The sequence below is a fragment of the Erythrolamprus reginae genome, chromosome Z (assembly GCF_031021105.1).
Source record: "Erythrolamprus reginae isolate rEryReg1 chromosome Z, rEryReg1.hap1, whole genome shotgun sequence".
NCBI classification, from domain to species: Eukaryota; Metazoa; Chordata; class Lepidosauria; order Squamata; family Dipsadidae; genus Erythrolamprus; species Erythrolamprus reginae.
Genome location: NC_091963.1, coordinates 95,393,554 through 95,416,494, shown reverse-complemented (window position 1 = coordinate 95,416,494; position 22,941 = coordinate 95,393,554). Strand labels below are relative to the sequence as shown.

Genomic DNA, 22,941 nt, shown 5'->3' with positions numbered 1-22,941 from the left:
ACCGACCCCTGAGGCACCCCACAAGGGAGAGACCTAGAGGTCAACCTCTGACCCCCCACTAACACCGACTGCAACTGACCGGAGAGGTAGGAGGAGAACCACTGAAGAACAGTGCCTCCCACTCCCAACCCCTCCAGCCCGCGGAAAAGAATACCATGGTCAATGGTATCAAAAACTGTTGAGAGGTCAAGAAGCACCAGGACAGAGGATAAACCCCTGTCCCAGGCCCACCAGAAATCATCCATCAGCATGACCAAAGCAGTTTCCATGCTGTAGCTGGGCCTGAATCCTGACTGTTGAGGGTCTAGATGAACCAATGAGTCAAAGGCTTTAGAGAAGTTTAAAGCTGATTTCAGCCAGCAGAGAGGTGACACGGAGCTGAGTCCAGGAGATTGTCAATGCTTCTTTGAGGAGGGGATCCTTTCCGGCTCCCTAGAAGGAGGCACTTGTGTGCCCTCTCCTCAAGAAGCCTTCCCTGGACCCAGCCATTTTTAACAACTACCGGGCAGTCTCCAACCTTCCCTTTATGGGGTAGGTTGTTGAGAAGGTGATGGCGCTCCAGCTCCAGCAGTCCTTGGAAGAAGCCGATTATGTAGGCCCTCAGCAGTCAGGATTCAGGCCCGGCTACAGCATGGAAACTGCTTTGGTCGTGTTGATGGATGATCTCTGGTGGGACTGGGACTGGGGTTTATCCTCTGTCCTGGTGCTTCTCGACCTCTTAGCGGCTTTCGATACCATCGACCATGGTATCCTTCTGCTCCGGCCGGAGGGGTTGGGAGTGGGAGGCACTGTCCTTCAGTGGTTCTCCTCCTACCTGTCCGGTTAGCCGCAGTCGGTGTTAGTAGGGGGTCAGAGGTCGACCTCTAGGTTTCTCCCTTGTGGTGTGCCTCAGGGGTCGGTCCTCTCCCCCCTGCTATTTAATATCTACATGAAACCGCTGGGCGAGATCATCCAAGGGCATGGGGTGAGGTATCATCAGTATGCGGATGATACCCAGTTATTTATTTATTTATTGGATTTGTATGCCGCCCCTCTCTGGAGACATCTCCACCCCATATGTAGTCAATGAAGCAGTGGATGTGATGTGCCGGTTTCTGGATGGGGTCTGGATGGGTGTCAACAGACTCAAACTCAAACCTGATAAGACGGAGTGGCTGTGGGTTTTGCCTCCCAGGGACAATTCCATCTGTCCATCCATCACCCTGGGGTGGGAATCATTGACCCCCTCAGAGAGGGTCTGCAACTTGGGCGTCCTCCTCGATCCCCAGCTCACATTAGAGAAACATCTTTCAGCTGTGGCGAGGGGGCGTTTGCCCAGGTTCGCCTGGTGCACCAGTTGCGGCCCTATCTGGACCGGGGGTCACTGCTCACAGTCACTCACGCCCTCATCACCTCGAGGCTCGACTACTGTAACGCTCTCTACATGGGGCTACCTTTGAAAAGTGTTCGGAAACTTCAGATCGTGCAGAATGCAGCTGCGACAGCAATCATGGGCTTCCCTAGGTATGCCCATGTCACACCAACACTCCGCAGTCTGCATTGGTTGCCGATCAGTTGCCGGTCACAATTCAAAGTGTTGGTTATGACCTATAAAGCCCTTCATGGCATCGGACCAGAATATCTGCGGGACCGCCTTCTGCCACACGAATCCCAGCGACCAGTTAGGTCCCACAGAGTGGGCCTTCTCCGGGTCCCGTCAACTAAACAATGTCGTTTGGTGGGACCCAGGGGAAGAGCCTTCTCTGTGGTGGCCCCGGCCCTCTGGAACCAGCTCCCCCCAGAGATTAGAATTGCCCCCACCCTCCTTGCCTTTCATAAACTTCTTAAAACCCACCTCTGTCAGCAGGCATGGAGGAATTGAGATATTCCTTCCCCCTAGGCCTATACAATTTATGCATGGTATGTTTGTGTGTATGTTTGGTTTTTAATAAGGGTTTTTAGTTATTTTAAATATTAGATTTGTTATATGCTGTTTCTTATTATTGTTGTTAGCCGCCCCGAGTCTATGGAGAGGGGCGGCATACAAATCTAATAAATAAACAAACAAACAAACAAATTCTCCAAAAAAAACTTTGACTTTGTATCAGAATGGTCAAATATCTGGCAACTCCAAATCTCAAGCAACAAATGCTCAGTCCTACACATTGGCAAAAATAATCAGAGTACCAAATACAAGCTCAATAAACAAGACCTTGCAGATGACCTTCACTGCCAAAAACCTTGGAATACTCATATCTAATAACCTAAGTGGCAAAGCCAACTGCAACATCATCAAAAAGGCTTCAAGAGCTTGTTTTTTATTTATTTATTTATTTATTTACTTACTTACTTACTTACTTACTTACTTACTTACTTACTTACTTACTTAATAAGCTGCTAATAAACTAATTTAAACTGCTACAACATTCTTCCTGTCAATGACTACTTCAGGTTCAAACACAACAATACACAAGTACACAACAGATGCAAAGCTCCAAACTTGAGTGTAAAAATATGACTTTAGCAACAGAGTGGTTAATGCCTGGAACTCACTACTTGACTCTGTGGTTTTGTCACTTAACCCCCAAAACATTACCCTTAGATTATCCACTGTTGACCTCACCCGATTCCTAAGAGGTCAGTAAACGGTGTGCATAAGCGCACTTGCGTGCTTACCCTCCCTATTCTAATATTTCCCTCTTATCAGTACCCATTTTATGTATATAAGCAATGTTATATCTATGTATATTACCAATGCATACTTGACAAATAAAATAAATATAGCAATCCTGTGAGTGGGGTTGGGCTTAGAGAGTGACTGATCCAGAGCCAGCCAGCTAACTTTTGACCTCTAAGATGGGATTGAACTACAGTAGTGCCTTAACCACCAGACCAAACTGGCTCTATATCCCACCTTGAGCAATTATCTGAAAGACAGGGACAAAAATATATAGAAGGTTTCCAGATTTTCACATAATACTCTGCTTCCGTATATATTGATTCGACTGATGAGAGTTAAATTGCAACTTACTGGGAGGGCGTTAAGCTCAGCACCTTACACAGAAAGTTTGATTTTGTAGAGAAAAATAGTACATGAAATAAATATTATGAATAAGCCTTTGCAAGCTGGTTGGAACATAATGCTCACGAAGAGCGCCTCTGAGCCACCGCAGAGTGCTCTTCGATTGTCATCTAGCCTACTTCCCCAGGTATCCCTTGGTAGATATACGCAGGCGCACCACCGCAGTGGAGCGCGCGTCTGGCTGTTCGGGGTAGCAGGCGGCGGCTGGCGGAGCACACGTGGGCTAGCGGCCAGGCGGCCGGGCGTCTGAGAGCTCAGCAAGTCACCATGGGTGGCAGCCGGCAGTTTTCCGTGCTGCTCTTCGCGGCTTCCCTGCATCTCCACAGCTGCAGCTGGTTCAAGCGTGAGTGTCCCAGGACGAGGCGCGCCTGCTTTTAGCTGCATTGCGGTGGCAGCAAGGATCGGGCCGGGCGGGAAGGAAGAAATGTTGCGATGGGGAAGGGTTTGAGCCTAGGGCGTCTCTCCCTAGCGCAGGGGTGACTGCGGCGCATTTGAAGCAGGTGGGGATGCTGCCTTTGCGCCAGCTGGTGAGGGGATGCTCCTCAGAGACTTTGCTCCGCTAGGTCGCCGAAGGGACCCGAAATACAGTTGAGTCTCCCCTTAAAGAACGTCTGGCTTCCCCCGTCTTCTGCCAAAGAGTTAGGCAAGGAGCCTGATCTCAGGGCAGGGAAATGGGGGGGGGGGGACTCCTGATTGCTGACGGAGTGGGACTCAGGAATGAGGTTGATACATTCTAGTCAAACATTAGGAAAGGCCTGGAGGCTTTTCCAGTAATGCTGCCTCTTCACCTTGTCCTCCCCTGTGCCGATAGAAACCGATAAAAGATGTGCCCCAACATTCCAGGGATGATTTGCAGGAGACCAGGGTTTATACTGGCTTCCTGTCACTCTTCCTTCTCTTTTACCTAGTTTTTACAATACCCTGGTCTCCTGCAAATCATCCCTGGAATGTTGGGTCACACCTTTTATTGGTTTCTATTCGACCCCAGGCCTTTTGCAGCAAGTGACGTAGTGTCAGATGCCTGGGGCTGTAATTTCCATCATCTAGTTATGGAGGGAGGTACTTGTATTGTTAGGTGCAATCCCAAAATAACTTGGTTTGGTAAATAGGGCTGTGAATTCTTTATCACTTTTTTGTTGCAAAGGATCTTTTAAACTATTAAGTCTGTTTTGGAGCCTTGGTTGGCAGTTTCCTTTTTCCATCCTCTTCGCATTTCCCCAAGCTCTGCAAAATGATAAAACATTCTTGGACCGTTTCCTTTTCTTCTGTTGAGTTTGCATTACTTCGCTTTCGTGGGATTTGGTGGAAGGAGAGTTCTGTGTTCATTTTTACAGAAAAGGACTTGATTCTACGCAGTTCAAGAGAATTTCTAGAGAGTGAGAGAAGGATCAGATGGCCACCTGCTTGTGTCCTTCATTTACTGCACATTTTGCTCCAACCCCCTCACATGTGTCCATCTCTCATTATTCTCTTCCTCTCTCCATGATAACACCTTGCTGCCTCCTTATTCCGATACCTCATAGATGAGCAGGAGGGAGGGATGGGAAAAGAATTTCTCATTTTACTCTCCAGCAGGTAAAAGCAAGAGCAGAGGCTGCAAGGGCGTGTCAGCCACTCTGCAGTGGGAGAGGACCAGGGAAAACAACTAAGGGAAGAGGAAGGAGGGAGGGAGCAATGGATAGCACCAGTACTGAATAGCTGGATGGAATTTCAGCCTGCTGTTTTATTTGCCTTGTTTCACCATCAGTGACAGGTCACAAACCATTGCTTTTACACCAAATTACTTTGGTTTTCTTCCCACTTATTTATTCAAAATGTATTATATGGGGCATGCTTCTTTCTTGTGGAAATCTTCGCCCTAATGCAATATAATGACAGACTAAAAAGTAAAGTCTCTTTCAAGTCGAGCTTCACACCTACTGATTTCATGGAAACATTTATGTATTTTTATTGGCAGCAATATGGGAGTGGAACACCTAGCCACTTTCTGGGATTTATTTTTTTTTAAACTTTCCAATGTTGCCTGCAGCCTGTTTTTTTCTCCAGCCCTAACCTAGCTGGTTCCTGGCTTAGCCAGAAGGATGACTTCTTCCCACTTTCCTCTTTAGGTCGCTGTGATTATGAATTGGTTGGGCCTCTGTATGTTTGGAACCTCGGTGCATCCTCTCACTCTAGCATCTTCCGTGCTGCTACATTTGGTCGGATTTATGGTAAGTTCAACAGGCAGAATCCCTACTCCCTCCCTCCACACACATTCCCTCTCATTTAAGATTTAACAGCAGCTAAATTAATTTCATATTACAGATTTCAGAAAGTTCAAAGGACGTTCATAAGCAGAGCATGATAATCTATCCTTTAAATTTCATATGTGTGCAAAAGTCAAAATCCACATAAGATTATCGAAGCATGATAACGATGAAAAATAGCATTTTAGGCTTGAGGGCTTCCAATAACAATTTCCTAGCAGTTGTTTTCTAGCTTTTTTTTCTTTGCTTCTTCTGACAGACAAATCAGGAAGTCTCCATCTCTGTATTACAATTGTTTAGCATTACATCTAGATTGAGATGTATGGCTATTGCTTTTTGTTTGTGTGTGTGTGTATGCCTTCAAATCAGTGTGGACTTCTGGCAGCTTCCCATATAAATCCCTGCTGCTTTTTTTGGGCAAGATTTCAGAAGTGGTTTGCTATTGCCTCCTTCCTAGAGGTGACAGAGAGGGACTGGCCCAAGGTCACCCAGCTTGCTTTGTGTCTAAGGCAGGGCTAGAAGTCATGATCTCCCAATTTCTAGCCTGATGCCTTAACCACTAAACTAAACTGGCTCCATTGTTTTCCTAGAAAGCCAGAATTGGGAACCAAGGACAAATCTTTTGCAAATCTGCCTTGCGAGGAGATGGGAACCTGGCAACATGGTCTGGAATTAATGAAAAACAAGTCATGGATAAAGGTTCTCTGGTTTGGTTAGTTGCTTTGCTTACAGCAGGAGCAGTCAAGCAGAAAATACCAGCATGCTTGATCTATCATTATCTTGTGTCAACCTGTTACTGACTTAAGAGCTTCCAGACAACAACTGAATCACTTTGGGGCCATGTTGGAGTTGAGAACCTGATGGAGTTGAGACAATGGTGTATTTCACATCATGCATTGTGGATAATGATGACTTTGGCACTATACTATACAGTATACCATAATTCCATGGCACCTGGTAGAAATCCAGGAAAGTGCTTCCAAACTTTTCTCCATCCTCCATTTGTTTGCTGGATTGGATGGACATATCTATCTGGGATTTTTTTTGTAGAGGAAAAACAATATATTATATATTTTCATTGGTCTCTCATGTGCTGCTAAACAGGGGAATAGAATTTAGTGTTTGCTGTTTTAGGTAAAGGGGCTAAGAATTACTTGGTAATTCTTCAGAGTGCACAAACATATGGCAGAGAGTTTTGAATGGCAGCATATATGTACTGTATCAGGAATATAGCTTCCTCTATTTCTATTCCAATCTGTTTTTTTCTGTATCTCCCTATTTATATTATGTTGTACAGGTGCTGGTGGTTGGTCACCAGATCCTCAAGACAAGCATCCATGGCTCCAGATTGATTTGACAAGGAAAGCACATATAAAAACCATTGCTACTCAAGGGACCTTCAATACCTACAATTGGGTGACACGCTACATTGTCCTCTATGGTGATCATCCCAGCAATTGGAAGCCTTATTTCCAACAGGGGGGCAACTGGGTAAGAGATAATTTGTGGCTTCTTCTCTCAGATGGAAAAAAGGATGGTAGCATGCAGTGTAACTGGCCACTTCCAGATATTCCTGTATATATTTACATATGCATTTATTCATCATCTGTTCCAAGCAGAGATGTAATCCTGTTATAAACTGAATGCCTTCAGAGATATTCTATGGCACTCAAGGATAAAATGATATTCCATCATGTTTGACTGAAAATGAATTTGGATTGGATTAAAGCTTCAGCAGCAGCAATGTTTTTGTTTTTTTATATCCTTCTAATTTCTTATCTTCACATAAATTTGTATTTATTTGTATTTTAATCCTTTTCTTATTTTTTTCTCTTATACCTTTCATTTATTGCATTTTCTATCTGTTTGTCTGCTTTGTTTGGGCGTGTCCCTTCCCTGTTTTGTTTTCTTCTTGGGCTTAGACTAAGGTGCTTTTAAAAAACTATGTTAGAACATTTTTTTATTCCGCTTTGTTTGGCTTTTTTAAAAATGTTAGCAATTTTATTATAATTTCATTGGCTCTTTGGGATCTTTTTGTGGCACATGGCTCAAATATTGAATTTCTGATGGGATATGAATTTAATTTGACACATGCAGACATTATACATGTATTGTGATAGAATGTATATAACCAATCTTGTTAATCTTATGTGTTAGGTTTTTTTTTACTATCTGAATATGTAAAAACTAATAACCTGCATATGCTTGAGATTACAAGTCCCTTTATTTCTTTTATGCAGCCTGGCTAGATGCAGTAAATCTGGATTAGTAGAAAAGCTATCCATAGTGACTGTGCAAAACTTAGTCAGTTGGGGAACCATGTAGTATAATTTAATTTTTTTGCAGAAAGTGGCATGCAAATTATACAAGTATATTAATTAATTCAAGAAAAAAGTCACTTAATTTGCCCGTTAATCTGAGCTATAATTTATAATCAATCCAATGCTTTTCTAGACTATCCATACCACTTGTTGATATACCTATGTCAAGTGATACCCAATTAGAGACATTTAAGCTTAACATTTTTATTTTGGTTCATGCTCTCCTTCCAGGTTCTATTCAATAAAATGGCTGTACCAGACTGACTGTAACCTGCCTTTCTGTTTCCAGAATGAGATTTTAGAATCTGGTTTAATGCCACACAGAATAAGAGTAGATTATTTTGGGGGGAATTGATATTGCATGTTTTATTTTGTTTTCAAAATATTTTGGATTGAAATTGAAAATAAATTTCTGGATATATATATTCATTCAATAACTGGATTGAATCTAATTAAAATTAGATAAAAATCCAATGCAAACTAAGAAAAATATAAATAAGAAAAAACAAACTGCAAAAAGTAAAAATAAAAATAAAGATGGGAGGCATTTCCTATTCGCATATCCCATCTTTTTATCTATTACAAATTATAAAACTTTTATCTATTAATCTTAATTAATAAAACCCATTAAGAACTACTAGAAATAATAACAACAATAATTACATACTGATAGTCCTTGATTTATGACAGTATTTGAGCTGTTCATTAAACTGGTCAACATGGTTGTGACCAGTTTTACTGTTACTTTTTTGTGACAGTCATTAAGTGAATGGAAGGGTTGATAAGTGAACCCATTATCTTGTGTTTTTTACTGTAAATTGGAGATAAATGCCAGCAAATAGTAGAGGAAGACAGAAATTATAATCATGTGACTTCAGCTGCCAATAGCTGAAAATGTGGCCCGGTTGCTAAGCGCCCAAAAGGCAATCATGACTGGGGGGAACGGGAATGTTGGAACTTCAAATCTAAGTCATAAGTATCATTTTTAAAATTTCATTGTAATTTCAGTTGTTGTTAAGTGACTGTTTTGTAAATCAAGAACTACTTGTACATACTTTAAACCAGTAAATCCATTTCATAATTTTTATACAATATCTTGTAATGTTTTTTCTAAAAATAGAAAGAAAAAAACCCCATTATATTTTTTAAAAAGCTTCGTTATTGAAACATAATTAAGAAAAATTGGATCAAGAACTACTGTGGTAGAAGCAACAAATTGAAACTATTAATCTTTAATCCCTTCAAATGATGTCCAACAAATTAATGTCTTGCCATTTTTCTTAATCTTTTTCAATTATTCATAGCTTATCATTTTCACCAACAATACAAAGCTTTGTTGTTCCTCTATCTTATTTATAAACCCAAACTTTTAAGCCTTCATCATTCAGTCCTAGTCAGACTGCAAAACTATTATTTTTTTCATCCTCTGAAGGGTGCAAAGACATTGGGCTGAGGTAACGTCACTGTAAGGTTGGGTTAACCTCTCTTTGCATGTACTGTATATTCCCTCTCTCCATATATTAAGAACATTAGAGGCTCCATAATCGTATTTTTAATGGGTAAAATTTGATTCTTTGATTTAAAACTCAGCATGAAAAAAGGGACCTTATACTTCATATAATTATTTTATAGCATGTGACATGTTACCACTAAGTTGAAGTCGGTGACAACATCCTGGGTGATATTGTACCCACATTTCTAATGTCATCTATTCCACATATATTTTTATCATGTAATATTAACATTGGAACTTTCATTGCTTGTGTTTACACTCCTGTGTTACTTGCAATTCTCTCTTCCCTCCTGGTGTTTCTCATGATCTATTAACTTTACATTACCCAACAGAATATTAATCTGATTCAGGAGATCAAATGTTTTCTTTGGATGATACTAACTTGATCTGTTGGCAAGGGTATCTCAGTTCACTCTGGATTTTTCTATAAATGTGAGGGCTGTTACTTAACTGAAATTGGCAATTTATTTTAGTCTTCCTGATAGGGCTTGTGTTAGTCTTCACAATAGGGTATTTTTTCTATTATTCCTTTTATTTACTGATTATGACAAATTTTTCTGATCATCTAATTTAATTTGCATTTGAGTTCTTGGGTACAATTTTGCAAAGTAAGCATTCTATTGATAGTTACTGAAGTGGAACCATTGGATTGTTTTTGTATAGAGTATCAGACCTGCCCTAATATGGTTAGGAAAGAAAGACTCTCAGCTCTATTAGATTGAAACAAAAAGTTCTTTTACTAAGGAAGTTGGTTGCAGTAAAGTGGAGCTAACTCTAAAGTTTCCCCACATGAAAAAGATACAGAAAATATTCCCTTTTCCTCTTCCCCCTGTGACCAATCCATGCTTCGCCAATCAGAGCTCATCAAGATGTTATGAGAACACTGAGATGTTGTTGACAATTCACATTCCTTTCTTGGGATGCATGGCCTTGGTGCCTCTGGTACAAACTAGGCTTTTCTGGTCTTCCCACCTCCCTATTTCTCTTCACACACATACACAATCATACTGACCATTTGTCCACCCTTTCCCCTCTCTAGCCTTTGATGGTGAGAACTGGCAGCAACTGGCAAGACCTGACACAGAGGTTCTTAAAATTAGTCTAGTAATATATTCTTTCAAAAGTTATAACTCAGATTTATAGCTGTCAATCATTAGTTGTAGCGGGCTTCACTTATAGTATGGATGGGCCTTACTTTATTATGGAATAGAATAGAATAAGAATGTATCTTCCTGTGAAAGAAGAAACTTTGAAGATTGTGGATAATGGGAATTGGTTGTAATGGGAGTAAAATGATGTTTCACTACAAACTGCAAATGCTTTTCATGTAAGTTACTACTTGTTAAGAGATTGTCAAAACGTTCCCATTTAGCTACTGTATATTAAAACATATCAGCTATATTTTATTTTATTTAAAACATTTGTATAGCCAATATATAGTGTCTCCTCCTATAATCAAGGTTTTAAGAAGGTGAAGGGGCTTATATGGGTGGTCACATTAGCAAGAAGAACTGATGGCAGGTAGACAAAGGCAGTCATAGAATGAATCCCACTTGATAAAAAGTGGCCATTAAAGAGACATAAAACAAGATGGATTGATGATATCTTCAAATATTGTGGGCCAATTGGCAAAAAGAAGCTCAAGACTGTATTGATTGGAAATATGCAACAGAGGTTTTCTTCCTGCAGGACAGACAATGGCTAAAATGATGATGATCATATTATGTAGCTTGTAAGATTGTCCATGCTTGCAGTACTGAGATGCCTGGAAAAATAATGCACAATAACTATAACTTTCAAGTTAACAAATAAACATTTCATTTGTTATCTAGGATCTATTTGGCATATGTGTGATTATCAGTGGGTTTTTTTTTCAAATGAAAAAAAAATTGGGCAAAAATCATGGCCAGTTACAAATATTTAAAAACTTTGATTTGACTATAAAAACTCTAGTGTTGCATGCTGTCTGTTTTAATGATCTGGCCTCATGACATTTGTTTTCTAGTAGTTATAATACTCTACTAGAGGCAACAATTTGGATCCCACCAAGAACTAGACTTTGCCTGTGATAGGCAAAGAATTCAGTGCTGTCTGAATGTGAGGGAAAATAATTTTATATACAATTTAATATTGTTTGCTTCTCTGGACCAAACATCTCTGCTTCTTTTAAAAACTAAGCATCTTTTACTACAAATGTTTGGCCTGGATGACATTTTGCATGAAGATTATATTTTATCCTAGAGAGCAGTTGCTTCAAATAATCTGTTAATCCTCAGTAAAACTATAGTTGAATATTTAATCCATGAAAATTGAAATTCCTTCTTAGTGTTCAAGGAGTACAGACATTTCCATTTGGAGCAACTAGATAATAGTAGAAATTCCAAAATATAATACTTCAAATAAAACTTTCAATAGGAGTTAATGAACATAATCCATGTAGGAAAATCTGGATCTTTCTAATCTACCAGAGTCCACAAGAAGCATCAAGTAGTAAAAATACTTGAGTAGCTCTAAAATGTAAAATAATTTCATATACAAGCATATATCTTTCCTTTTATAGGTCTAAGGATATATGTGTCACATTTCTTGAGCATTGATGCTATTGTCAGCTTGTGTTCTGTAATTCAAGTAGTCCTATTTATTAATTTGATTTCTATAGCCACCTATCTCATGTATGTGACTCTGGGCAGTTTACAATAGATAAAAACAAATGTTTGTTTTTATTGTTTTAATTTTAGAATTGTAAGCTAAGCTATCCAGAGTCACCATATTGAGATGGGCAGCTACAGAAATAGAATCAATTAATAAATATATTTAAAAAAAATATAAAATATGAAATATAAACACACAAAAGCTGAGCATTGGAAAATAACCATAAACAAAATAAAAAGTATATTCTCAAACAAACTTTTGAAGCACCAAGCACAGGCATAACCCCAAGCTTTTAGGGCGTTGTGAACGTCCAGGAAGTCTAATTTTAAATGGAATGAGGGAATTATGTTCCATGAGGTGGTGTCATAGTAGAAAAGACGCTCCTCCTGACCTTTTCCAGCTGACACTCATAGTACATCTACTATAGTGTGACTTTACTTTGTAAAGAACAGCAATGACATTCTAGCTGTATAGAATGTATAGGGTGCAGTTTATTGGAGGGAAACCTACGGTTATTAGGAAGGCACCGTGGAGAGCTACTTCCTGATGACACACTAGGACACTGCAGTAGATGTCTCTGAGTCCATAGGATTGCTTAACTGTCAGTAGCATGTATTTTTAATGTTGTTTGAGTACTGCCTCTAAAGTACTACTGGCAATATCAATCTTTGCTGCTTGATCTGCAGGCACTGTAATAGGAGATGAAGCAAGCCCTAGAAATATTTATAGATGGATTCTAAATCCATTCTTGTCAGCCTTGCTAGGTGGATCAGGGCAGGAAATCAACTCCAAGGGAAGCTAAACATACTTTTCAATTAAGATTGGCTAGTTACAGCAGAATCTTGCAAGTCTGACTGCGCTCTACCTCTTTTTCCTTCTCTTTATAATTAGAGATACAGTATCTGCCTGAGTCATTTTCATATGCAGTGTTAGTCTTCTTATGGACTTAAAAATGGTTTCAGCCCCTTTTGCCTAGAAGTAAGCTCCCTAATATTTCTGACAGGTTTCTCTTCGTCCCTCTTCACATAAATTTATGAGTGTTTGACTTAGCTTTAATGCATATCTCTTAGTATTGATTTACATAGATTCTTCCTGTGAGTTGGCAGAAACATACATGCATACAATTACTCCCCCAAATGAGTGACCATTGGATCTATTTTTTTCTGTACTTTCTCTCACTGTTCAAGTACAGTACAGTATAATTTGTTCCACATTCTTACATTTTTGGCACTTAGCAATCTTATCAAAATATCCTGGCCCTTTTATGTATCTTTTGTCCAATAAGTATCTCATGCCCTTAAATTGGATGAATATAGGGCCTTAATCATGAGGTAAAGTTTTTCTTGCCTGGGTTCTTACTAGCACTCCCTTTTCAAATTAATTTAGTTGGCTAGTTCTCAATTAACATTTCTTGATCTTAGCCCTGGGTTGCCCCTGGCCCTCTCAAGGTTGGCATTCTACCTACATTCACCATGTCCTGGATAGTTTAATTTTTTAAAAGTCATAGAAATCTAGTCACAGTTTTCTCATTCAGCCATCTTATGCAGGTGTAGTCGGTTCCCCAGTTGCAGTATTCTTTGGTGGAAGCAAACTTACTCATGATTTAATTTTCTCTTGAGGAGCAGCATCATGAAAGTGGAAGATTTCAAAATACATTATGCTTTTCTGGCCCCATGGCAGAAAGGAGGGCACTCAAATAATGTGTTTTATTGGACCCAAGAAATGTGCTTTCTCTATTGTGATACCTACTCCTCTTCCCCCCTCCCCAGAGATCTCTATGTCTTTTACTAAGTGGTCTTCTAAAAATCTTTGAAAACCTGGCTGTGGGATGGGTTGGATGTGGTTTTTGTTTTTGTTTGGTTTCTGTTCTCTTCTGAATGTCTATGATTTATTTGTTTTGTTCTCATTTTTCAAGCATGCAAACCATCCAAGATAATTTGGAGTCAGATGATTTTTAAATTTAATAATAAACAAAGCTGGATTTTTCTCTTTGCATTCAGTCTGGTTGCAGTGTTGCAGCAGGAGAACCTCTGCTTCCATTCAGACCATCAATAGGTCTGCTAAATTAGCAGACCTTTGGAGTGGAAAATGTTTATCTTGCTAAATCTCAAAACTGCAGACCTTCAGGTTTCATAAGGGAATTCTGCTATAAATTCTGCTCCAGATGACTGATACCCTGCTTTTTTTTGCCTTCGCAAGGTCGCCTCAGATTGTCATTTGAAGAATAAGAATGCAATTTTTTACTGGAAGAATAATGAAATGGAAGATAGGATTATAAAATTTAGAGAGTTCATGAGAAAGGCAAAACTAACCAGTTTAGTCAGGAAAAAAAATCCATTTTATTTCTTTTTCTATTAATTTTAATATTTTTATTATGTGGAGAAAAATTTAGTAAAAGTAATAATAAAAAGGAATGTTGTTTTTTTATGATATTATTAAATAATTCTATTTGTGTTATATTTAGAAATATCTTTCCTGATTTTATTTTTTTTAATGTTGTAAGCTACACCAAGTCCCTTTGAAGCAAGATGAGTGGTAAACAAATTTAATAAGCAAACAAATAAGTAAATAAATGACAAACCCTATCTTGCTATAGGAAGAATGCTGGCATATTATGCTACATACTGTATATTTCTGTATACAACATACAGAAGAGTGATTTCTACAAGAGTGTAGACCAAAAAACATTCAGAAACATGCTGGACTACAGGTGTTGCTTATAGGAATGTTTCTCCATTCCTTACCTGCTACCATCATCAATTAATTACTGTTTAAGTTGCCCACAGCTCCCTGAGCTGGGGATTGCTTTAGCGATCAGGCATGTACAGAGTAGTAAGTCCAATTTGGGGGGAAAAACATTCTCATACTTGTCAAAGTGGATTGAGCCTGGAAGACATATTCAGGGCCTGTGGTGTGTGTGTGTGTGTGTGAGTGAGTGAGTGTGAATAAGTGATGGTCTCCTTTTGGGATCAGCTGAGTATGCCACTGACAGATATCAGATTGTATCCTGTGCCAAAATAAGAGTAAAATACTGTAATATGTACTCTTAAGGATGACTTACAGTTGCTTCTGATGTTGCTTGGGAATCAAATGAAAGCATAATAAAAAGAGAAAGAAAAGAAGAAAAAGAAAGAAAGAAAAAAGAGAGAAAGAAAGAAAAAGTGAGAAAGAAAGAAAAAGAAAAAAGAAAGAGAGAAAGAAAGAAAAAGAAAGGAAAAGAAAAAGAAAAGAAAAGAAATAATAAGGTACACAAATTAAATACATAAGGATGCAACAAGAAATTGGCATGCTTCTGCCTGAGTGAAGTAATCATAGTGTCCTTTCCCTATACATAGATAACTTCTTTTTGGTTTTGGTTTTCTAGTTCTTTCTGGCATGTTATACATAGAATTCTTCTCTGGTTAGGGTCAAATATCATTACAAAGTTCACAAATCCCTCATCCACAATTTATTAAGTATGAGTTTGAGCAAATTTTAGGCTTCAGAACTATACAGGTAGTCCTCAATTTATGATCACAATTGAGACCAGGTTTTCTGTTGTTAAGGCAGGTATTAAGTAAGTCCTGCCTGATTTTATTACTTTTTTTTTAACATAATCATTAAATGCAATTGTTAAGAAAATCATGAAGTTATTAAGTGAATCTGGCTTCATCCATTGAATTTGTTGTCAGGAGTCTGCTGGGAAAGTTGCAAATGGTGATGTTCCCGGTGGGCTGCAATTGTCTTAAATACAGACAAGGGGTACGTGCCCAAGCTTTGATCATGCAACTATGGGGATACTGTAGTGGTTATAAGTGTGAGGATTGGTTGTAAGTCACTTTTTCAGGTTCATTGTAACTTCCAACACTCACTAAACGAATGGTTATAAGTTGAAGGCTACCTGTATGTCACTTCAGACTGAGCTTTCTAACTATAATTATCCCAAAAATAATGTTATATTTCCCAATCATTTTGAAATAGAAAACATATATAAACTGTGATTCAAGTTGTAAAACAGTCTTAACACATGGTTTGTGCGTATTGTTTGTGTATGTCCCAAAGCTGTTTTTTTCCAAGAGGCAATTGACTTTCTGGTTTTTCTTTGATGATATTTCACTTCTCATACAAGAAGCTTTTTCAGCTTGTGAAGAAAAACCAGAAAGCCCAGTTGCCTCTTGAAAAAGCATCTTTGAAGCAACCATGACTTGGATGACTGAGGATCTCCATAGACATTGTTTGTGTGTGTTTAACAGAACTCCTAAACCTTCCTGGAAATCTCAGGGGGGGAAATATTCATGGACCAATCAATTAACATATTTAGGTTCCTCTGCCATTTTAGGTATAGATTCCAGGCAAGCAATAATATTAACTTAGTATTTTGTATGCAGCAGCAGTTGAAGTTTCTCAGTCATGGTTTATAGCTCGGTGTTATATGAAGCCAGCCAAACCTAACTTATTCAGCGAAACATGATAAACTCTATAACTTATTTGAAACAACACTTAGAAAAGAAAGAAAAGAAGGATGTTTTGTTCCACATTATTCTGCCAATAATTACCCAGGGGCATTTAATCCAGGATGAAATCCTTATTCTTGTGGGTAAGAAGCCTTTAATTCTCCTGTTTCATCAGAAACAATCTGCAGTGGCTTCAGACTACGTGCTCCCTACTGCATTATTCTGTGCAGGCAAGAAAAGGGAATAAAGAAAATACTCTGCTTTTTGCAGAGTCAAGTTCATCATTTTGATTGGAATTCTAAATCATGGTTTACTGAATAGTTTATAGTGATGTAGCATACTATGCCAGTGTTTCTCAACTGTGGGAACTTTAAGGTGGATGGATTTCAACTTCCAGAATTCCCTACCCAGTCATACTTTAAAGTTGCAAAGATTGAAAAACAATGTATAGTGCTACGCCATTAATAAAATTCTTATTTATGAGTGAACAATACACTAAGAAAACTATCATAAATTGGAATGATAAATTGAACTAATGTTATCATTACAGCAATTAACTATATTCTGATAGATAACTGGGCAAAGAAGAAAAGAAATGATAGGGAATGGATACTGGAAAGAAAGAGAGCAATAGAGTTAGATTAATTACCCATCATCCCTGATTTTGGTCATCTTCAAAATGGGAGATGGATAATTACAAATTAAAGACCATTCAATCCAGTTCTCACATTGCATAGATCTCTAACATGATGTAGCTTCATGTAATTATGAGTCAGTCCATTATAGGTGGTTAGTTTTAAAAATTCTTATATAATATTATATATGAGTATAGTCTAGAATTTTAACTACGGAGGATGGCTTGCATGCATACATATATGTATATGTACATGAATATGTACATTCATACAATACACATAGGTATGTATATATGCATTCCTATATTTCCCATGTTGAAACAGATTTTTTGTTGGTTTATGTGTGAAGAGACTAATAGAGAGGATTCATTCTAAAAATTTAAACTTTCATTTGAACTCAAAGTAAATGGTTAATATTAATTTGCTGTTTGATACTTTTCAGAAGAAAGAGCCAATGATTAAAGATAGATCTTCCTTACCTTTTTTACTTTATCCAATATCTAGTAAAATAAGTTATTCAACCCAAACCACATCCAGTTCCTTTGCTATAATAAATTTAATACATATTGAAAACGTATTTTAGAACCTGTGAAAGACTTTTTGGATTAGAATGAATTATATAAGGAGATACCATAAAAGGAGAATTTTATTTCTTCTAGTTAATTGTGTTTGGCTGTAACAGCTGGCACAAGCCCTTCCCCAACTGACTATACCTATCTTTTATAAGTGAGATGATAGAGACTGAATGTAAAATTCTGTATATGTCTCTTATCTCTTGTTGGTCTCAGATTCCCCACCCTACCCCTTTTGTGAAAACCAAGATTTCTTATTTATACAATATTAAAAGCCTAAGAATTCTTAGCTACATCCCAAGTAGCATTTCCAATTTTTGCTTTTCTTTTTTCTGACCTAGACATTTTTTGGAAATGTAAATTCTAGTGGTGTGGTTAGCCATGACCTACATCATCCTATTTTGGCTCGCTATCTCCGGATCATTCCTGTGGCTTGGAACACGCAGGGCAATATTGGCTTACGAGTTGGCCTTTATGGATGCTACTATGGTAAGTGATTCTGGTGAGAAGTAGAGAAATGAAATGGAAGATATAAGACAAAATTTATTCTCACCCCACCCCACCCTTTTCATAAAAAATGGAGTGAGAGGGGTGCAAATGGAATTGAAGTGCTTGCCTTTCTGGTTTATATCACTTAGATCAGTGATGGCGAACCTATGGCATTGGTGCCACAGGTGGCACATGGAGCCATATCACTGGCACGCATGTTGTTGCCCTAACTCAGCTCCAATGTGTATGTGTGTTCTGGCCAGCTAATTTTTGGCTCGCACAAAGGCTCTGCGAGGGCGTTTTTTGTTTCCAAAGAGCAGGGGTCCCCAAACTTTTTACACAGGGGGCCAGTTCACTGTCCATCAGAGTGTTGGAGGGCCGGACTATAAAAAAAACCCTTGGGTTTTCTTAACGCCACCCTGGGGGAGGAGGCGGAGACAAAGTGGAGCAAGTCCCCAGCTCCTTGCCAAGTTTTCTCTCTCTCTCTCTCTTCTTTATTCTCCTTTTCTCTCTCTCTCTCTTTCTTTCTCTCTCTCTCACACTCTCTCCCTTTCTCTCTCTCTTTCTCTCTGTCCCTCTCTCTTTCTCTCTCTCTCTCTTGCTTTTTTTCTCTCCCTCTCACTCCCTTTCTATCTCTCCCTCTTCCTTTCTCTCTCACTTACTATCTCTCCCTCTTTCTTTCTTTCTCTCTCTCTTTCTCTCTCTTGCTTTCTTTCTCTTCCTCCCTTTCTATCTCTCCCTCTTTCTCTCCCTCTCTGCAGCAGACCCCCCCCGAATCCTTGCCCAACACCAAAAGTGCCCCAAAGTGCTCAAACGCACGCAAACCTCACCAGTGCAAAATCTCTGAAAGAGCAAAAAAATGGCAGTGCAGGGACCAAGACACAGATTGCTAGAAAGTGGGGAGGGAGAAGCTCCTGAATCTCCCGTCCACTCAGTACGGTCCGCCCCTTGGCTCTCCACCTCTCCTTGCAGCCGCCAGACGTTCGGCAACAGACCACACTGAGTGGATGGGAGATTCAATCGGTAAAATCTTGTACGCTGCTGCGGGCCAGATAAATGGCTTCAGCGGGCCGCATCCGTCCCGCGGGCTGTAGTTTGGGGACCGCTGCCAAAGAGCCTCCTGGCAGATGGGGGAGGGCATTTTTACTCTCCCCTTGTACTAAGGATCCTTTGGAGCCTGGGGAGGGTGAAACATGAGCCTATTGGGCCCACCAGAAGTTGGGAAACAGGCCATTTTCGGGCCCCAGAGGGGACAGGGAAAGCTGTTTTTGCCCTCCCCCCGCATTGAATTACGGGTATGTGTGATGGTGCATGAGCATGCTCTTTCGGCACCTGAGGAAAAAAAGATTTGCCATCACTGACTTAGAAGGATAGTAGCTAAGATGAAGCAGATCATCTTTTATGGCAGAAATGCAAAAACATCTGTGGGTAAATTATAGAGGCACTTTTTCAGTCTTTTGTTTTGAGACAGAATTATGATTGCCAGATTTGTTCTCCCATTTTTCTTCTTAAGCTCTGGAAAGAATTTGTTTTCCAGTTTCATTTTTCCAGGTGGGGTGTTTTGGTGAGAGTAAGGCCAAGTAAGATGGGGAGCAAATGGGAAATGTTTTGCATCATGGGGACAGGGAAAACTTGATCCCTGACCTCAGCCTCCTCAGACGTTTCAGACATGGAAGTTTAATAATTGGCGAGGATTTAAATGGTCTCATTTGGGATTATTATGATGAACTGGTGGTCACTTGGGGGAAAGGGCTTGACTTGTGATAATTATATATTTGTTCTTTCCGGCAGATTCTGAGATCTTATATTTTGATGGGGATGATGCCATTTCTTACCAGTTTCGTAGCAAAAAAGTTCGTTCCACTGAAGACATCATTGGGTTCAACTTCAAAACAATGGAGCGTGAGGGCATCTTAATGTATGCGGCAGGATCTCAGGGAGATTATATCAGTGTGGAACTTAAACAAGCCCAGCTGGTTCTGAGCATAAGCCTTGGTGAGATCAGAAGGAAGAAGCATGAACTTTTTTTTCATATGCTAGAGGAGGAGGAAAATTGTTGATACAACTGATAAGCAAGTCAGAAGAGAAGCAGTCACTTTTCTTTCAAGTTTGGATTGAGGTTAAATGTACTTCTGAATTGTGGCGTATATATCTATCCCAAACAATAAGGAGTTTTTGAGCACCATATCTGGGGGATTTGGGGGTGTGTGTGAATCCCGGGGATGGGTGAAGTCATGGGAACTGTGCATTGTTTTATTACATCAGCTGCAGATTGCAGTTAGGTTAGGTCCCACAGAGTTGGCCTTCTCCGGGTCCCGTCGACTAAACAATGTCGTCTGGCGGGACCCAGGGGAAGAGCCTTCTCTGTGGTGGCTCCGACCCTCTGGAACCAGCTCCCCCCCAGAGATCAGGATTGCTCCCACCCTCCTTGCCTTTCGTAAACTTCTTAAAAACCACCTCTGCCGTCAGGCATGGGGGAATTGAAACATCTCCCCTTGCCCATGTAGTTTTTTGTGTAGGATTCGATTGTGTGCTGTTTTTATATATTGGGGTTTCTTTTTGGACTTTTTAATCTAAAACTGTAATCTAGATCTTGAAATACAGTAGATTTGTTACTATGTACTTCACCATTGTTGTGAGCCCCCCCGAGTCTGCGGAGAGGGGCAGCATATAAATCCAATAAATCTAATCTAATCTAATCTAAGTAGGCTTCAAAATCAGTGAGCACACTCACCAATCCTACCATGTTTCCCCAAAATAAGACTCGGTCTTATTTTCTTTTGGGCTTGAAAATAGGCACTTAGGCTTATTGTAAGGGAAGTTTTATTGTGCTTTTTCAGGTGCAGGAGGCAGCGAGCATGATGGAAATGGGAAGGCAACTACTGTTGGCCTCACCCTCTCCATCCTATTCCCTGCATGCCCACTGCAATGGGCCAATCTCTTGGCATGCCCCGGCCTTCACTATGTTAGGCAGGAGCAGCCCAACAGGGTAGCTGAAAGGAGGGCGAAGAGCCCATGCGAGGCCAGCAGAAGCAAGTGCAGCACTTAGCCACTTTAAGGCCTGTGGATTTCATCTCCCAAAAGTCCCCAAACACTCCCCCCATTTTCCTGCCAATTGTACTTTCCTTGGGCAAAAGATTTGGGGAGGGAGGTGTTAAAAGGTAACATTTCAGAAATGTTACCTGCAGAAGTCTTTTGATGCTAGGCTCTGCCGCAGCTTTGGAGCAAACGTCTGATTTCCCTGCCCAGTTTTACAAGGGTGGAAGCTTCAAAGAGAACATGTTTTTGGTATGTGCTTCTATGTAGGGCTCTTCAAGGAAAGGACAATCCGCAGGAAAAGGGGGGGGGGTTATTCCTGTTGATCATCTTTTCCTTGAGGATGCAAGATTAATTTAGCCCTTTACCTCCTTCATGCCATGAATGAAAGAATAGAAATAAATCTTTTTTGGCTGCTTAGTCTAAGGCTATTGCTTAAATTGGGGGCTAAAGCATCTAGTAGATCCAACAGATGTGTTTCGGTTAAGATGTGTACAGAAAATAATATTCCATTCCAACATGTAACTTATTGCCTGGTTCTTTGTAACAATGGAATCAGGTAGTATGACTTCAGTTCATTTAATGAACTATTTAATTGTGACAACCTATTTAAAGACATGATTTACTGCAATTTTTAATGTTAGTGTTGTGTTGGTGGAAGGCCAAAAGGCAGGGTGGAGAAGTTGAAAATTACTTTTAAGTATGTGTTAATCAAGAAGTGGAAGGAAGCCTCCCCATAACCAGCATGTGCCAATATCATAACAGGCAGGAATGGAATGTGGGAGTGATGTGTTACTGGACTATAGAAACAAGGAAATTGTGTTGAGAACTTTTAGAACCTCTGCACTTTTTCTCAGCCAGTGCATATTGAAACTCATTGTCTTTTCCTTTTATTGTTACCAATCTGCACCTGATTTATATTTCCCAATAGGGGATTGACTAGTGTCTCGTTCCCATGTGCAAATTTATTTTCTCTTATAATGCCAGTTAGACTTTATTTAATCTTTGAACATCGGTCAGATTAGTCAAGCAGAAATATTGATAGTCTCATTCCCAAAAGACAGCAAAAATGTGAGTGCTTTTTGGTACTATAGTAAAGGCAGATAAATATAATGACCTTAATTAGGTCTGTTCTAAACACCTCCTGTTTCACATTAGGGCAAAATGCTGAAAATTTGCAAAGTCTGTTTAAAGAAAATTGGCATTGAATTAGCATATACCTTTTTTTAGTGAGCTAACCAGCACTGTGAAATGATACACATCCCTAAGTACTCTTTGGCTGAAGGCTAGATTGGTTTAATGATTTTTTTTAGATAGAAATGCAAAGACTTAGAAATGAAATGCCCCAGGATTTCTTTTCTTTCTTTTTAACAGCTATTTAAAAATTGCATCAGGAAAAAAAAGAATAAAAAAAGAAGCACAAGACTTATAAGCTGTATAAAACTGATTCTATTAGTACCCCATATAAATATGATCTTATGTCAATTTAATATTTTAAAATATTATTAAAATCAAATCAACATTTGGTACTTAGCATATGCAGCCTATAGTAAGAGTAATCAATCAGAATAAATGGTTATTTAATCTGAGTATGTCCTTACAATGAATCAGACAAAATCTATTATTTGTTGACATTATTTCTAATGCTTTTTAAAAATATGGTTTTTTACCATCAGGCAACAGCTCATTAAACATGAGTGGAGGGGAGACAACATTGAAGCTGGGGAGCCTCTTGGACGACCAACATTGGCACCAATTTCGCCTTGATCGCTATAGAAAATTTGTCAACTTCAGCCTGGACGGGGAGATTCTGCAATACCGCCTCAATGGGGAATTTGAGCAACTTGACCTAGACACAGAGGTGATATGCATTGGAAGAGATTACTTTCTTATAATGCTCATTTAGGATGTGAAATTTGAAATCAACTGAAATGTACCTCTCCACTTTTCCATGAAGTTGATATCTGCTGAGAACTTTAATGA

The 22,941-nt window shown here is 39.3% G+C and overlaps 1 protein-coding gene across 1 annotated transcript in view; it reads left to right on the top strand.

The window, feature by feature from the left end:
* Positions 1-3,274: 3,274 nt before the first annotated feature.
* CNTNAP1 (contactin associated protein 1) overlaps positions 3,275-22,941 on the top strand; it is a 52,537-nt gene continuing 32,870 nt past the window's right edge. Inside the window, exons 1-6 of the mRNA XM_070726561.1 lie at positions 3,275-3,404; positions 5,170-5,271; positions 6,605-6,798; positions 17,775-17,922; positions 19,714-19,917; positions 22,635-22,819. Of these exons, the coding sequence (XP_070582662.1) occupies positions 3,329-3,404; positions 5,170-5,271; positions 6,605-6,798; positions 17,775-17,922; positions 19,714-19,917; positions 22,635-22,819 (909 nt within the window). The 5' untranslated portion in view covers positions 3,275-3,328. The remainder of the gene's footprint in view (positions 3,405-5,169; positions 5,272-6,604; positions 6,799-17,774; positions 17,923-19,713; positions 19,918-22,634; positions 22,820-22,941) is intronic.